This window comes from Theropithecus gelada, chromosome 14 (genome assembly GCF_003255815.1).
Source record: "Theropithecus gelada isolate Dixy chromosome 14, Tgel_1.0, whole genome shotgun sequence".
Lineage (NCBI taxonomy): Eukaryota > Metazoa > Chordata > Mammalia > Primates > Cercopithecidae > Theropithecus > Theropithecus gelada.
In genome coordinates, this window is record NC_037682.1 from 16,538,803 (window position 1) to 16,556,672 (window position 17,870).

The 17,870-nt window shown below is 39.1% G+C and overlaps 1 protein-coding gene across 1 annotated transcript in view; it reads right to left on the reverse strand.

Annotated features, from left to right (window-relative positions):
- LOC112605846 (putative fatty acid desaturase 2-like protein FADS2P1) overlaps positions 1-15,652 on the reverse strand; it is a 38,078-nt gene extending 22,426 nt beyond the window's left edge. The window contains exons 1-3 of the mRNA XM_025355779.1: positions 15,332-15,652; positions 3,484-3,594; positions 567-764 (exon numbers count right to left, since the gene is read on the reverse strand). Coding sequence (XP_025211564.1) covers positions 567-764; positions 3,484-3,594; positions 15,332-15,652 — 630 coding nt within the window. The remainder of the gene's footprint in view (positions 1-566; positions 765-3,483; positions 3,595-15,331) is intronic.
- Positions 15,653-17,870: the final 2,218 nt, after the last annotated feature.

Consider the following 17,870-nt stretch of genomic DNA (forward strand, 5'->3'; position numbering starts at 1 on the left):
TGGTATCATGCTCATAGAAGGCTATGTTCAGAGATTCATACTTTATTCAACAAAGATTTATCAAATGCCCTGCTGAGTGTCAGTTGCTATTTGTCATTTATGAAGGAACTCACACGTTCTTATTCTCTATAGGATATAACCTCTGCCCTTGAAGAATTCGTGGTCTGATGCATTGATAAATGTTGATTGGTTAAAGAATGAAAGATAAATATGTGTGTTGCATGGCAAAGGACAGAACTTAAATCACTGAGATAGTGGGGATAAAACAGGGCAAAAAGCAGCAATTGTCATTAATTAAACATTTACCATAGGCCAGACACTGTGCTTTATATTTTACACATTTGCCTGATCAGTCCTCCTTAGCATAATTCCACATTCATTATTATCCTCACTTTAGAGAGGAGAGAACCAAAGCCCAGTGAAGCTTGGTCACTTGCTGGGAAGTACCTGACATTGATGAGTACCTTGCCAAGAAGTGTCAGGCAGCAGCTGGCACCAATCTAAAGAGAGAAGAAATTCTGAGCCTTTTTATGACGACGCTGCCTGGGCTTAGTATACCTGCTTACCTGAGAAATTGTGAGAAGAAAGGAAATGAATATAGTAACAGGCCAGCCACTGCCAAAATGATACAGTAGTAGCCACGCCAGCATTTCCAACATTAAGATCTGGGCAAAGTGAAGAAAGAAGAACCCCAGGTTGGCATGGAACATGTTCATAGACTCTATGATCCTCCGCAATTCTTGGAAATCTTTCACCAACTGTGACTATGAAACAAATATTCAAAGAGTAAATTAGCTCCTTCAGGGGAAAGGGAATACAGATGAACATAATTAATAATTTATTTTATTAATTTTGTGTACATCTCTATTAATAGAATTTTATTAATACATTTAATTGTCCAGAATTAAAACCCCAAAACAATGAACCAGCAAATAAAACCTTCAAAAAAGTTTATGAAAAGTTTTTGTTGTTTTCTGCAGAAGTGAAAGATGAATAATGACTTGTAAACTGTCCTAAACCTGTTATGGAATTCAGAATTAGATTTTTTCAGGGGAGGGGGAAGGAGAGGAGAGTGCGGTAAAGAGATACGTACGCCTAACAGTCGCTTTTTAAACCATCAGGATTATTTCAGGTGTTGAGTGAGCTCTGGTTCTGTTTGGGGGAACTTGGTCATCTATATGGATCTGTGTTACCATAGTTACTGGTATAGTTTACAAAGTACTTTCCAGGCCATCAGTTGCTTAATGTGTAGAAAGGGTTATTTCATGGAAGATGGAGATCGTAGAACAATGTAGTTCACCTAGATTAGCTCTCAGGATGAATTTTCTGAGAGCTGCTTAGTGGATACCCCAAAACAAGGCAGGGCTTATTAGTGTGTGTGTACTCAGTTGGAGAGGTCTCGTTTAAGGGCCCTGTGTGTATGTGCATGTGTGAGTGTGCATGCACAACATCAGCGTTGGTTTACAAACTTGCACAACATATTGGGGGGCATACAAGGTTGGAAAGAAATATCTCTCGGCTTATTGACTATTATGGACTCGAAACTAGGACAGCTGGGAAAGTGACCAGGTTATGAGAAAGATAACAGCGTTGTACAGATGTAAGAAAGGAGAAACGTTAGAAACAAAATAGAGCTATGAAAAGAATTCTAGAAGCCAAAAGTTTCAAAATTCACAGACACAACTTTTAAAAGACCCATTGCCTGGCAAAAGTTCTGGATAGGCTCATCTCCCAAGCCCCATCAATCTTACAATTCTTGTGGCCACAGATTATTGTAATCATTAATATTAACTTGTTATCTCTAGGGTGCCTCCAGCCTGGTCATCTCTTGCAAAACATTTATTGCAGAGTTGAGGGAGATCAGCAAAACCCAGAGGAGTGACTGACTTGAAGTTATCAACGAGTCAGTGACAGGTGGTGAACTGAAACCTACACCTGACACCGAATTTTACGCTCAAATACTAATTTTCTATATACAGCAACTAAAATATCCCCACAAATGTATTAAAGAAAATTTATGGTAGACCTTTATCTCTGGAGACCAACACTCTTTCAGATAATGATGATCTGATAGGTCTCAGTCCTTAGTGGGATTTTATTTTTCTTAACAGAAAAAATGTAGGAAAAACAATAAAGATTTGCATCACCTTCAATTTTTAACCTAGAGCTACCTGACCCAAATGACGGGGACATATCTGAAAGTTTTAAAATTACTAGTACCATCATCAGTTCATGGATTATGATAATAAGTAAAATTTATTGAGCATTTACTGTGTTCCAGGCGCTGTTCTAAGCACTTTCAATGATGACTTTAATTCTTTCAATTGTTTTCCCAATAACTCTCATAAGGTTGGTACCATTGTTTTCGGTATCTTATAGGGGGAGAAACTGAGCCAAAAGAGGTTTGGGAACTTGCCTAGACTCACACAATTTGAGAATGGCAGGGTTGGGGCGTGAGTGCAGGCTGTCCATCCTACCAACCCACTCTTCGGAACAGAGCTGTGCTGTGGGATGAACATGGGCCTAAAGAGTGAGCTTAAGTATTAGTCTCAGATTTGCCCGTAACCAGTTCTGTGTCCTCAGATTAGTCCTGCTCCCTTTGTGAGTCTGTTTCTTCATTTTTCAAAGAGGGAAAAAATCCTTGCTCCCGCTGCTTCACAGTGGTTTATGGATCCACACATTGTACAAATTATTTCAAAGGGCTTAAGAGTCAGGCAAATGTAAGCTATTACAAAAAATAAATTTCAAAAAATGGAATTAATCAATATTAAGTAAAATTCCTCTCAGCATTATGTAAAACCATCCCAATGAGTTTTTAGTCCTGTGGAGACTCTGTCCTTTAGAAGACAGTATTCATGTAGTCAAAATATTAAAGAAAGACTGGCATTTATCCTTGGGAATACCTAAGGGATTGGAGCCAGAGAGAAGTGATTTGGAGTCTCAGCTCTTTGATACACCAGCTGTCAGACTTTTAGAAAGTAATTTATTTTCCCTGAATGATAATCTCCCCAAATTTACAAAGGCTGTGGTTAGGATACAGCGACATCTTTCAATCAGTAGCTGTTTTTGGAGTTTCTACTACATGTTGATCCTGTGAAAGGAGGTCTTCAGGACACAGGGATAAGAAAAGTGGACAGTTTCAGCTCTCATGCAACTTAGTTGGGCTGGGAACATAGACATAGACATAAAGCATAATTACAAGCAGTCAATGAAAAGGAAATTATATCCATAAGTTCCCTGGCATGAAGTAGGTGCTTAGAGACATGAAATTACTGTTTGATGAAGGGCCAACAATTTCCTTCTTTTGCTTCACAAAGGTTTAAGAGTTCTGATGATCTAAAGAAAAAGGCATTGTTTGGAAATACGTGGACTCCACCCGTTGACTCTACTGTGGTCCCAGGCTTCACAGAAAACTGTTAACTGGCTTTAAAATATGCCTTGTCTCCATCCTTCTACACCCCTGGATCCTGACATCTCACTCACATTTTTGTGTCTTTCCTGGCTATGCTCTCCTGGGGCAAGTTCTCCAATGAGCAGTGGCTTCAGGTACAACTGCATAATGTCAGGCTCTGGATGCATGGCCCTGAAGACATCCTGTAAATCAGAGATACCTGTTAGAGGCTTCGAAGAGACATGCTTATCCACAGATTAGTTCCTTTACTTATCTTGTCCTGTGCTCAATCTGGGAATCAGCACAGATCTCATTGCAGAGGATTTGCTTGTAACTCCAAGTTGATGTTTCAAGTTGATTGATCAAAATTATCCCTGAAAACCATCTCTGCGAAAGCTTCCTGCTGGAGACCCACCTACTATGTGTACTGCTTCTCTAGGTATGACCCACACAGTCAGGGGATCCTGGAGCATTGATGAGATCATGATTTTATTTATCACCAGAAGAAATAATGGAGTTTATGGGTTGGGATAAATCTTTACAAAAGTCCAGCATCAGTGTAAATGTGAAATTTGCTCATACTATCTGAGACAGTGCAGCAACTAAGATTGGCTATGCAAATTATATCTTCCATTGAGGGCTCTCTCTGGGTTCTTGGCCAAAGCCCAGGGGAATAAGGCCCCTTGAATTAGTTAATTCTAGAGAAGGACAGGTTACAGTTGATGATGGCTTAAGGCAAAGGCATGAGAGATTATAAGAACGCAGCCCTAGAGCCCTGGGTGGTCTAAAATAGTACATCTTTGGCTAAGCTTGTCACTGAAGGAGTCTCCTCACTCTCTATTAAAAAGATGCTGTGTTGGCCTGTGCAGAGACTCGGTGACAGCCAGAAACAGAAGTGACAAACTATATTTTTCTATCTCAGGTGCGTGTTAAGTAGCAATTCCATATGGCTATGAGAAGCAGTGATGATGCCTATATCCTACTTATGTTTGGAAGAAAGAGAGTCTTCTCTTCCAGGGATTTAAATTGTTTTCGGAAAGAAGAAAGATTTTCCAAGAGGGAGATGCTAGACTTGTTGCTATTATGGTTTGGAGATGGCAGCAATTAAAAATGAAGAAATATAACCAAAGTTGTAAATTGTATACATGAAGCCATACAAATTACTCTGCAGTGGTGGTGTTGCATTATACTGATTACGAAAGTGGACCCTGGAGCCAGCTTTCCTACATGCAAATTCTGGCATTGCTACTTACTAGTTAAGTAATTGTAGGCAAGTCTCTTGAATTGCCTGTGATGCTTCTATATTCTCTTCCCTAAATGGGGGCGATAATAATAGCCGGCCAATTCATAAAGTTATGAGGGTTAAGTAAATTAATAATAATGCCAATGGCATTTACTATGTGTTAAATACACATCAGATATATTTCTTATGTGTATACCTCCACTGATAAGAACCCACTACCTACCTTCTCTTCAATATTCAGAGGTTTCCTCGCTTTACCTCAATGCCTAATGTGGAGTGAGCTTTGAATTATATTAGAGAATATAACGAGTGCTACATTTTCAAATACTAAATCAACTTTAGATATATCCAAGAATTACATAGGAGCCTACTTATTATTGTAGTATTATAATAATGCTGTACTATAATATAATTACTTATGGAAGTAAGAAGTTATTTTTATAATTAACAAGGTTAATTAGAAGGATACAATATCAACTCTTTAGACTTATTTCACCTATGGGTCTCCAGATGCAATGATGTGAAATGGGCTTTTTTTTTTTAAGTATTTGTATATTATTTTAATTTTGTGCACACACATATATATATATATACACATTCTAGACACTTTCTCATTTTCTCACAGCTATTTTTTTACGTTTTTTTTTTTTGCTTTAAATCTCCCTTTAATTCTTTTTTTTTTTTATTATTATACTTTAAGTTTTAGGGTACATGTGCGTAACGTGCAGCAGCACTATTCACAATAGCAAAGACTTGGAATCAACCCAAATGTCCATCAGTGACAGACTGGATTAAGAAAATGTGGCACATATACACCATGGAATACTATGCAGCCATAAAAAAGGATGAGTTTGTGTCCTTTGTAGGGACATGGATGCAGCTGGAAACCATCATTCTTAGCAAACTATCACAAGAACAGAAAACCAAACACCGCATGTTCTCACTCATAGGTGGGAACTGAACAATGAAATGGGCTTTTATCTGTTAGAATCAGTCCAGGCAGTGAGGTTCCATTGCTTCTTTTGTACAGATAATGCCACCAGTGTCCGTTTTGCTTCTGTACACTCCTCCCGAGTGCCTTGGGAAATGCTGGACTAAATAATTTCAAAGGTGTTTAAATTTTTCACATTTATGATACCAAAGCTTAGGTTCCCTAACCAGGAAGAGTGATTCAGTGATTAAGAGGGTGATTAAAATATCTCATTGTGACCCATACTGAAAAATGAAGTGCTGCTTGCTGTTTCAGAGCAGGTTAGAATGGAAGACATCCTGATGGATCAAGATCAAAGTGTAGAATGTCATCTATCGCAATTTCATTGTACTCTGAGCAGCTATCTAGAGTCCTGGAACAGTGTGCTGACAATAATATTCTTCTGGGTTCATTGTTTCTTCAAAGGTTTGTAGGGGACAAACCATATGGGACAAACTGTGACAAAACATGGGAACGCCGCAGAGATTTTCAGAATAATAGATACTGGCCTGCTCTGTGGAACTCTTTCCTGCATCAGTGGGGCAGTACAACAAAGGAGTTTAGGTAGCCTTAGACTATTCTATTTGAAAGAATTTTCAAACAGAATCTAGATACTAAGTTGTGAAATTCCCTTCGTGAAAAGTCTGCAATAATGCAAGTCCTGTTACCAACATTCTTGGGCCAAATGTGTTCCAGCTGAAAGAAGGAGAGGGGATAAAATTAAGAGGAGAAGGGGTAGTGTCAGTGTTTATGAAGTGTGTCCTGTGTACAAGGTATTCTACGGCCCAACTCATAGGCACCATTTTGTTTCTGTGAGGTTCTATCACTTTCATTGTATAGATCAAGACACTAAGTTTCAGAGGGGAGACGTATCTTGCCCCAAATGCCACACTCAGTAGCAGAGCCAGGATTGGAATTCGGGGTTATGCAATTCTAAAGCCGTAAAGCCCTAAAGGTCCATTCCAGCCTTAACACATACAGTTTGTTTTCTTAAAAGTTCTCCCAAGAAAGGAGTGATGCCAGATTGCGGATGATGCTAAAATCAGTATGTATCTGCTTGGCAGATGGTAATGGCATGTCCCCACCATAGGTCTGAGTCATGTAAAACACTTTGCGTCTGGCTCCAACCTGCCTCCCTAGACTCATCTTCTCTATACCCTTCATGCATCATCTTCTCTACTGGAGCCTCCCCATTCAGTATGCATTCCACGGCTTTCTGTAGTTCTGAGGCTTTACACTTACTGCTCTCTTGGCCTTGACTACCTCCTTCATTTTCTCTAAAAGCTCCTCTCACTCTTCAAGGCCCAGATTAAACATTGCTTCCCCCAATCACTCAGGAAAATGATTCACGATTGCTCCTGGGTTCACAGGACACTTTGTTCCTAGAACTTTTCAAATTTATACTATACTATACTATACACTATACTATACTATACTATACTATACCATACTATACTATATTATACTATACTATACCATACTATACTATACTATATTATACTATACTATACTACATTGTACTGTACTATACTATACTGTGCTATACTGTACTGTACTATACTATACTACACTACACTGTACTGTACTCTACTATACTGTACTTTTATACTATAATGAATCTTTGTGTTCACCCCTTTTTTTTAGTGGTTTGTGAGTTTTTTAAAGACTGGGACCATGTACTATTACTGGTCAATGTATACCTAAAGTTGATCACTGTGCCTGAAGCATATCATGTGATCAATAGACACCTGACAAATAAGGGAAAGGGTGAATGAATGAATGGATATAGCATTTCTATAACAAGGTATTAGGATAATCAAAGTGTGGCACTCAAAGTAGACAGGTGTTAGTGGCACTCAAAGTATACAGATGTTAAGCACTGCTGTCTCTTTCTATCCATGGCGTCTCTATTTTCTGACATTTTTGTGACTTCAACATCTCACATTTTCATCTGTTAGTCTTTTGACTTCCTTCTCAATCATCATCTTTGCTATTTAAATTATTCATAAATTTATACCGTAGCTCATCTCATAACTGATTATTTCCAAAATAGTAACAGCATGGAGATGTGATTACTACTTTGCTTTCACAAATACCTTGGATAAACTGCTAATATTTTTGCTGTTATTTGGTGGGAGATGGAGTCATGTGCTTTCTTATAAAAGCAGCATGATCCCTAGTGGAAGAGAAAAGTATATAAAGTCAGAGGGTGTGAGACAAAATTCTGTTTTTACAACTTAAATGCTGTATACAGGCTGTGCCCTGTACAAAGGCACTTGGCCAAGATGGCAAGTGTGGCCTGACTTCCAGTGGATACTCCATTTGCTGAACCTTCTGCTTACAGGGCTGCAATCACCCAAAGAGTGTGCCTTTCCTAATTCACACTAAGGCATGGTATAGGGTAGCAGAGGTGTAGGCTGTTTCACACACAGAAATTACTTAATTTCTCCTAAATGTAGGTAATACTACCTAATCTTCTCTATGAGCTCATTAATTCCTTCCTTCATTTATTCAGTCATTCTAAAACCCATGGAGGAGCCAGCCTAGAGGTTAAAAGCTTAGATTTTGGAGTCAGACATCAAGAAGTGGCCATGATTCTATATGATTATGACTTAGTTCATTGGAGGTGGGTTGAAATTTCCCAAAAGAAATTTACTAAGGAACAAGCATAAATTTAGAAACCATCCATGGAGAATGTTGTATGTGTAGTCATAAAACCAGATAACTAGAATATAGACCTTGGTGTACTCACTGCAAAAAAAGCTCATGAGACTGTTCTATATCCAGCCACAGATGAAGACCTCTGTTCCTGCACCTTTGGGTAATTCCTCTTCTACTTCCTTCTCAGATTTCACCTGCCCTAAGGCAATGGCTAGAACAAGTCTCTACAAATTTCAGATGGACAGTGAGTTCTGAACAGGCCAGTTTTGTGTGGAGAAAGCATCTTTGCCCTTGTCCTGGGCGACAGCTGCTTTGGAGTGGGAATGATCACAGAAAGTCACCAGATTCCTCTTTACCCATAGGGATCAGCAGAGGGTTATTTTCCCACTGCAACTCATTCTATCGTTTGAACACTTTCGTTTCTTGAAAACCCTTCCTTATATTGATATTTTTTTTTTTCTGTAATGCTTTCAGCTGAGCTCCAGCCCAAAGGAACTCAACTCTCCCCTCCCCTTCCTCTTCCTTTCAAACCTGTGCATTCTCCTGGGTTTCCTTGTAATAGATATCACCACTTAGTTGCCCAAGCCAGATATCTTAAGTCAGCTTAGACTCCTCCATCCTGTTAGTTTATCAAGTCACTCATCAAATACTATAAATTACGTCTTCTAAATATCCTTCCCACCCATCTCCTTTTCTCCATTCCTGTAGCCAACACCTTGCTTGGGCCTTCAACATGTTCCCTGGACTCCACCCTGGTCTTCCTTCATTTCAGGAGGCTTTTCTGGATTTCATCCTTCACTTAACTGCCAGACTCACCTTCCAGAAAGGCAGTGTCTCCTCATGGCCTATTTTCATCTCTAAGCGCTTGAACTTCTTTCTCTCTCCTCTCCTCCATCTATTTTACAACTAGAGCTATCATTTCCATGAGAATCAGATAATTTTAATAATTGCAGGAAAGATGCAATTATCACTGATTATTACTTTTCTTTACCAACAGCTTAGAAATGCCAGGGAGTTGTGTTGTGAGAATGAAGGTGGGAGGGATGCTGTGCTAGGGATACATTCTCACATATAGTAGGAGGAGAGGCAGCCATGCAGTAAGGGTAAAATGCAAACTCCTTAGCTCGGCACACAAGATCCTTTCCCTCCCTCTTCTTTCTCTTTTCTCTCCCCCTATCTCTTCTCTCTCTTCATCTTCTCTCTGTCTTCTCCTCTTCTCATAGCCAGTGAATTCCTCTGTGATAACCACTAACATTAGTTAGCATGTAGTTTCGGCCACTATTATGCTAAGTAAAGGAAGTGTCCAGGTTGGGATGCCCATTCTGGTGGGGTGCTTACTCACGCCATGAATCATGTTTGTACTCCATTTCTGTATACACCTTCCCTTTCCCCTGCCCCAGACTTGCCTCTGCTGGCTCTACTCATCTGAAACCATTCAGAATGCCCTCTTCTGGTGCCGCACACAACTCTTCCTTCTTCCACATACCAGTCCTCCAAATAGTTGAAATGGACCCTGCCATATTTCCTGTAAGCTTTTGTTATTCTTTCCCATCCTGTTGGACTCTGACTCTCATGAGAAAGAACTTTAGTTTCTTAGTCTCTCTACTAGAGTGTTGTGTCCAGAAATAAGGAGTGTGCTAATCAGCACACAAGATAATAAAACTGCTTTCTTTGTTCTGATTATGCTGTCTCTCTGAACGCATCATAAGATTGCAATTATGTTTTTCGTGGAGCTCAGAACACACTGTTGTTTTATACAAAATTTGTGGCCAGATATTTATTCATATATATTTACTGTCATCAAAGTGTTTTATAGGCCAGGTGCAGTGGTTCACACCTGTAATCCCAGCATTTTGGGAGGCCGAGGCAGAAGGATGTTTTGAGGCCAGGCATTTGAAACCAGCCTGGGCAACATAGTGATATCCTATCTCTACGAAAAAATTTAAAAACCTGGCTGTGATGGCATACACCTCTGGTCTCAGCTATTTGGAAGGCTGAGGCTGAAGGATCGCTTGAACCCAAGAGTTGGAGGTTGTAGTGGGCTATGATCATGCCACTGCACTCCATCCTAGGCAACAGAGTGAGACCCTTCTCTAAGAAGAAAAATATGTTAACTGCTTTAAAGTCCATATGGAACCAAAAAAGACCCCGCATTGCCAAGACAATCCTAAGCCAAAAGAACAAAGCTGGAGGCATCATGCTACCTGACTTCAAACTATACTACAAGGCTACAGTAACCAAAACAGCATGGTACTGGTACCAAAACAGAGATATAGACCAATGGAACAGAACAGAGCCCTCAGAAATAATACCACACATCTACAGCCATCTGATCTTTGACAAACCTGACAAAAACAAGAAATGGGGAAAGGATTCCCTATTTAATAAATGGTGCTGGGAAAATTGGCTAGCCATAAGTAGAAAGCTGAAACTGGATCCTTTCCTTACTCCTTATATGAAAATTAATTCAAGATGGATTAGAGCCTTAAATGTTAGACTTAAAACCAGAAAAACCCTAGAAAAAAACCTAAGTAATACCATTCAGGACATAGGCATGGGCAAACACTTCATGTCTAAAACACCGAAAGCAACAGCAACAAAAACCAAAATTGACAAATGGGATCTAATTGAACTAAAGAGCTTCTGCACAGCAAAAGAAACTACTATCAGAGTGAACAGGCAACCTACAGAATGGGAGAAAATTTTTGCAATCTACTCATCTGACAAAGGGCTAATACCCAGAACCTATAAGAACTCAAACAAATTTACAAGAAAAAAACAAACAACCCCATCAAAAAGTGGGAAAAGGATATGAACAGACTCTTCTCAAAAGAAGACATTCGTATAGCCAATAGACACATGAAAAAATGCTCATCATCACTCGCCATCAGAAAAATGCAAATCAAAACCACTATGAGATACCATCTCACACCTGTTAGAATGGCAATCATTAAGAAATCAGGAAACAACAGGTGCTGGAGAGGATGTGGAGAAATAGGAACACTTTTACACTGTTGGTGGGACCATAAACTAGTTCAACCATTGTGGAAAACAGTGTGGCGATTCCTCAAGGATCTAGAACTAGAAATACCATTTGACCCAGCCATCCCATTACTAGGGATATACCCAAAGGATTATAAGTCATGCTGTTATAAAGACACATGTACACATATGTTTATTGCGGCACTATTCACAATAACAAAGACTTGGAATCAACCCAAATGTCCATCAGTGACAGACTGGATTAAGAATATGTGGCACATATACACCATGGAATACTATGCAGTCATAAAAATAGATGCGTTCGTGTCCTTTGTTGGGACGTGGATGCAGCTGGAAACCATCATTCTCAGCAAACTATCGCAAGAACAGAAAACCAAATACTGCATGTTCTCACTCATAGGTGGGAACTGAACAATGAGATCACTTGGACACAGGAAGGGGAGCATCACACACTGGGTCCTATTGTAGGGAGGGGGTGGGGGAAGGGATAGCATTAGGAGATATACGTAACGTAAATGTTAATGGGTGCAGCACACCAACATGGCACATGTATACATAAGTAACAAACTTGCACGTTGTGCACATGTACCCTAGACCTTAAAGTGTAATAAAAAACAACAACAAAAAAGAAGAAAAATATGTTTTATAATCCTCATGTTATTGCAAAATAGCTTATTGTATTATAATTATAATCTATAGAATCAATCCTCCTTGTTGTACTTACAGGTTGTTTCTGCATTTTCCTAGGTGAGCTCTTACAGATAAAAAGACTGTGGCCATAACTCTAGTTATTAGCATAGTGACATTAGTTTTAAATCATATCATTTGAAAATACCAGATACCTCATATGTGCAATAACAGGAGCTTATGTACCAATTTTGTTTTATAGATTTATTTTTCTTAGTAAAGTTCCTTGGAGAAAATGGAAACCCATCTCAGAAGAGTGAAGTAATAACAAAATGCAAGAGCTGCTATTTTTTGAGCGTCTAATCTGTACCAAGCACCATGGTGAGCACTTCATTTGATCTCTGCTGACTTTTATGGCAATGCTAAGGTGAAGGTATTATTATCCTCATTTTCTAGATAAGGGAGCTGAGACTTCAAGAGCCTCAGGACATTCCTAGTAAATGTAGAGCCCAGATGCAAAGCAGACCTGTTTCATTCCCATGAGGGTGGAACCCTAACAAGAGTTCTGGAACAACTGACTGCGTGAATGAATGAATTAATGACGCTGTGGGATAGATTACGTAGATACCATCATTCACCTTTTATGAGGACGATGGAGACCTAGAGAAGAGTTACTATGTATATAAGAAAAGGGTGCATCTCTGGGCAGGTGCAGCCATGGGCCCGGGGTTGGCACACAGTGAGAGTACTTTGGCTCACACTTGCCACTCAGAGGCTTGACCTGCAAACGACTCTTAAGTTATGGGGTAAGCATTTGATATCAGGCCTTCTGACTTTATGATCTTCCCTCCTTCACTGGGAGGCCGAAGAGGGCAGATCACCAGGTCAGGAGATCGAGACCATCCTGGCTAACACAGTGAAATCCCGTCTCTACTGAAAATACAAAGACATTCAAAAAATTAGCGGGACGTGGTGGCGGGAGCTTGTAGTTCCAGCTACTCGGGAGGCTGAGGCAGGAGAATGGCGTAAACCCGGAAGGCGGAGCTTGCAGTGAGCCGACACTGCACAGCTGCACTCCAGCCTGGGCGACAGAACGAGACTCCGTCTCAAATTAAAAAAAAAAAAAAAAAAAAAAAAAAAGAAAGCATGATGCTTCATTATATAGCCCTCCGTTCCCAATCAGATGACACAAAATATAAACAGGATTTCTAAGCTGGTGGTGAACAAACAGGAAATACTAATTATATTTCTGAGGATAAAGATGCTGGTGATAAGACTGATAATGGCTATGACTGAATGAACTTTTACTAAGTATCTGGCACTAATGCCAAACACTTTACATGCATTGGTTCTATTTGCCATAAATCACTCAGATGGGTAATGTCAGCCTCATTTTGCAGATGAGGAAGCTGAGACTCAGAACATCCTAATAACATTCCTAGGTTCACATAACCTATTCCAAAGCTCAGGCTCCCTGTACTCTGAGTCGTGGAGTACTGTGGATTGTTCTGGCACTCCCCGTTTCTTCTTAAGCCATTTTCTCTAGGAGAATCTTTTCTCTGGACATTTTTTATTTATTTTCCTAAAGTCTAAGGTACATGACTGACCAACTTATGATTTTCTTCCTTGACATACGTAAATCCTAAGGTGGCATGGGTATTTTCCCCCAAGATTCTGATGGTTTCTGTTATATTAATTAATTCCTCCTTGTTGGCTATAATTGGACACAAACTCAGGGTCTTTTCCTGACTTCCAGGAGATAAAAATCATTAGCCAATTAAAACTTTATCATCTATCTTGGCTGCCTCCAGCTGAGTGAGGCTATCAGTTATTTTTAAGGTGGTTGAAGGCTCATGTCTTTGTGAACACATCCTCTGAGCCAATTCTGTGACTTGTGTTAGCAAAGCCTCATCTGTATTTTCTCTGAATTGTGGAAATGAGGGGATGGGATAGATAGGCATCTGTAGTATGTTTTACATTTTCTTCTTCTTCTTCTTTTTTTTTTTCTCCTGTTGTTCTTACACAAATGCTCTTCTTCTTGCTGCTTCTACCCTCTGCTGTCTGATTTCTGGGCACTGTGTATAAGCTCATGCTTATTTTCCAAGGAAAGTTTGAAATTTGTTTAAAAAAATATATCTGAGGGAAGTGGTGGGGCTGTAGCAGGGCATACTCAGAAAGGTATTACTCTGACTGTAGAAATAAGATAGGAAGGTGGTAGAAGAACAAGAGCCTACACAGAGAAGAGGGATGAGAAATTGGGGGAAGAATAAGAATTGAGGAAGAGATGTTGATGGCATCAAAAGATGAAATCTTGCAGGTATTTGTGAATTTTGTTAGGATTAGTACGGTACCATTTATAGACTGGTGCTTAGCAAAATAATGTTTTCAATCCAATCTTTAAAAGCAGTTAAAGAAGTTATATGCTAAACTGTAAAACCAACAGGAGCCACATAATTTTTAAAAGCCTGCATTTACATTTCTATTCTGTCATATATTAATTTCTGACCTTGAGTTAGTTGCTTAGTTCCTCTAATTCTGTTTCTTCATCTGTACAGTGTGGGAAATAAAAGTCCCAATTGAGAGAAAACTGACTTCTTTATGGAATATTTTAAAAGAGATTCCTTAAGGCATTTAAGATTTTGAGACACCATTTTATCAAATAAGTAGAAATTTTATTTTATTCTTTTACAATCCAGATATTTAGGGCTTTAGGATCAAACCGACCTGATTTCAAAATCTGGCACCATTACTTGCTGGCTGTGTGACATGTTTTTTACATCTTTGAATGTCAACTTTCTCATCTGTAATACGGAAATAATAGTCACCTTCCTTGTAGGTTTAAGTGAGGTGATGCATTTCAATGTGTCAATAAAAGTGGGGTTGCATTACCTGTATGATACTGAATGAACTACAGGAAGCCAAAGAGCTCTTCAAGCTCTTAAAGCCTAGGTAATTGTAGGCTTTCATCATTATTCACAACATTTTCATGCCCACTGCGTGACTTACTTTCTTTCTTTTATGCACTCCAATTATTTGAAATTTATAAGAGTCTTATAAATTTCTATTTGGGTTCAGATGCTCTTTTTTTTTATTTTCCCAGATTTTACTCACATATTTGTCATTTTCTTCTTGTAAGACAGTGACTCAGCTTCAAAACAAAGCAAAACAAACCACCAAGAACAAAAGAAAACTCAGACTATGCAAACATAGTATTCACTGGCAGTATCTGAACTCATCCCAAACCAGGTACAGCTCATAGTTAGACCTTGAGGCTTAATTTACTACTAAAATTTTGCTAGAGAGGAATCCTGAAAAGTTGGTTTGGGAGGAGATGAATGATTGTGCAATGCTTTTGGGAAGACAGCCAAGATCTCAGCCACCCGACAGCTGGGGGAAAGACGGAGAGGGTTGTGGGGGAAAGCTTGGAGTTTCTTACCGTGGCATCTTCCCCAGCATAGTGGTTGAGGACCCGGCGCCCACCTGGATGCCTGTCTGCCCAGCTGGAGACATTGTAAACCTTGCGATTGATGACCAGCCATTGGTCGGCCTCCTGATTATGCCTCTGGATCTCCTGCCAGGTGTACATGTTGAGCCTTTTCCTGGGCACGCTGCATTTCCCATTTGCCTCCTGCTTTGCATAGAACTCAGCTTCCCCATTTGTTATGGGTTTTCCTTTTGGCTGATGCTTCTCACCTGGGTATGACTGATTCCTTCCTACAAGGCTCCCATTGTCCCCACACTTTTCTTCAAATTTCATTGTCATTGAATCCCTAGGATTTCTGGGTTAATGCTTGAAATTTCTAATCCTCACCTCTGATTGAACCATAAAATGACTGCCTTTCTCCCTTTTCATTCCATTGCAGTATGACACTTACACTGAAAACTTCTGAGCCTAGTTGTCTTTTCACAAACCTGATAGTGAGCACCTTCCCAGCTTCTCACTTCTTTGCCTGTCCTGAATCTTTTCTGCCTTGATGAAGGCTAGGCCACCTTCCTTCCTTCTTTCTCTCTTCGCTTCTCCTCTCTCTGCTGTCTAGCCTCTTGGAAGCATCCTCCTTCATCATTAAATGCTCTTTAGTAAAGAGCCTAGGCCAATCACACTCTGGCTTCATGTTGTGGCCCTCCCTGAGGGAGGAGGGACTAAGCTGTGGTCCTGGTGATTCTCCTGCACAGCATCAAGGCGTGTTGGGTTCATTAACTCTCGGACGTGCCTGTGATCAGACTTTTAGCTGTGCTAATCCAACATATGAGCAAAAGCTTTCAAAATCTCCAGGATGACACGAATTGGACTTGGGAAATGTTCTTTTGACAGCTGTTATTTATCCCGAGGGCCTTTCAATTCTTTCAAACTTTTGTAAAAGAAAGGTTTGAATTACAATACACTAAATAAGCTAGGAACAGAAAGGGAAACATCGCATGTTCTCCCTTATTTGTGGGATCTAAAAACCAAAACAATTGAACTCATGGACATAGATTGTAGAAAGTTGGTTACCAGAGGGTGGGAGGGGGAGTGGGGGTTTGGGGGAGTGAAGTGGAATGGTTAATAGGTACAAAAAAAATAGAAAGAATGATTAAGACCTACTATTTGATAGCACAACAGGGTAACTATAGTCAATAATAACTTAATTGTACATTTTAAAATAACTTAAAGAGGATAACTAGATTGTTTGTAACTCAAAGGATAAATGCTTGCGAGGATGGATACCTCATTCTCCGTGATGTGCTTATTTCATATTGCATGCCTGTATGAAAACATCTCATGTACCCATAAATATACACACCTACTATGTACCCAAAAGCATTACAAATACAAAAATAAAATAAAGAAAGGTTTGAGTTTCATTTTACCAAAAAGCACATCAACATAAACTGGTTTTCTCTCTTGTGATTTCCCTTTGAAAGCTGTTTAAATCTGTCAGCACACATAAAGGTAATCACAACTGATGTTTGCAAGACCACATGATGGTTTACAAAGCCGTTGTCACATGTTTGATCTGATTTAAGCCTCAGTTCAATCTTTTGAGGGAGGTGATATTACTGCCCCATTTTCCAGGTGAGAAAACATGGACGGAAAGCCTCTCAGGTAACATTCCAGGATCACCTTGTGAATGAGAAGTGAACTGGTGCATTGATCTAGATTTTCTGATTCCAAATCTCCAGCGCTTTCCCTCTGTTTCCCACACCTTGATCTAGACATTTGTAATAATAACTCTGTGGTTTATAAACAAAGTAGAAGAAATAATTTCAGGGTGGTGGTGGGGGGAAGGGTCTTAATTTTAAGGAAAGAGGCTACATGAAATAGAAAAAATATATTCTCACATTTGGGAATCTGTGCTAACTTAATTATCAGTGTTTCAGTTCAAGATTTATGTAGAAGGACATTTATTTCAATATGATTTATAATAGTTAAAATCAGAAATGATCTAAATAGTTAGCAATAAAGACTGTGTTACTATATAATAAAGTGTATATATACTCAATATTACGTAGATATTAAAATAAAGTATAAAGTATGTATACACTGAATATTATATAGATACTAAATAGGAAGTTTTTAATGGCATGGACTCCTGCTTGCCATATAAAAAAAATTTGTCAATAAATTGTATTTACTAGATGCTATATGATTGGAAGGAAATATGCCAAAATATTGGCATTATTTCTTTTGCATTGAAATATTATTCAATATTATTTTATTTTTTGTGATACTTTCTAAGTTTTCTAAAAATTAGTATGCTACTTTTATAATGTAAAAGGCAGTTTCTTTAATAAAAATAGGGAATCAAAGAAAGAAACTGATTTTGAAGCTCGGATCATATTTTGGCTTCCCCATCATTAGCCGTGGAAGATCAGGCAAATGACTTATGTAGGCTTTAGTTTCCCATCTGCAAAATGAAAGAATGAGCACAGATTTCAGCATTGCATTAAATTAACTTAGGTGCTGTGGTATTGACAGAAATCCCCTGTACTGTCTA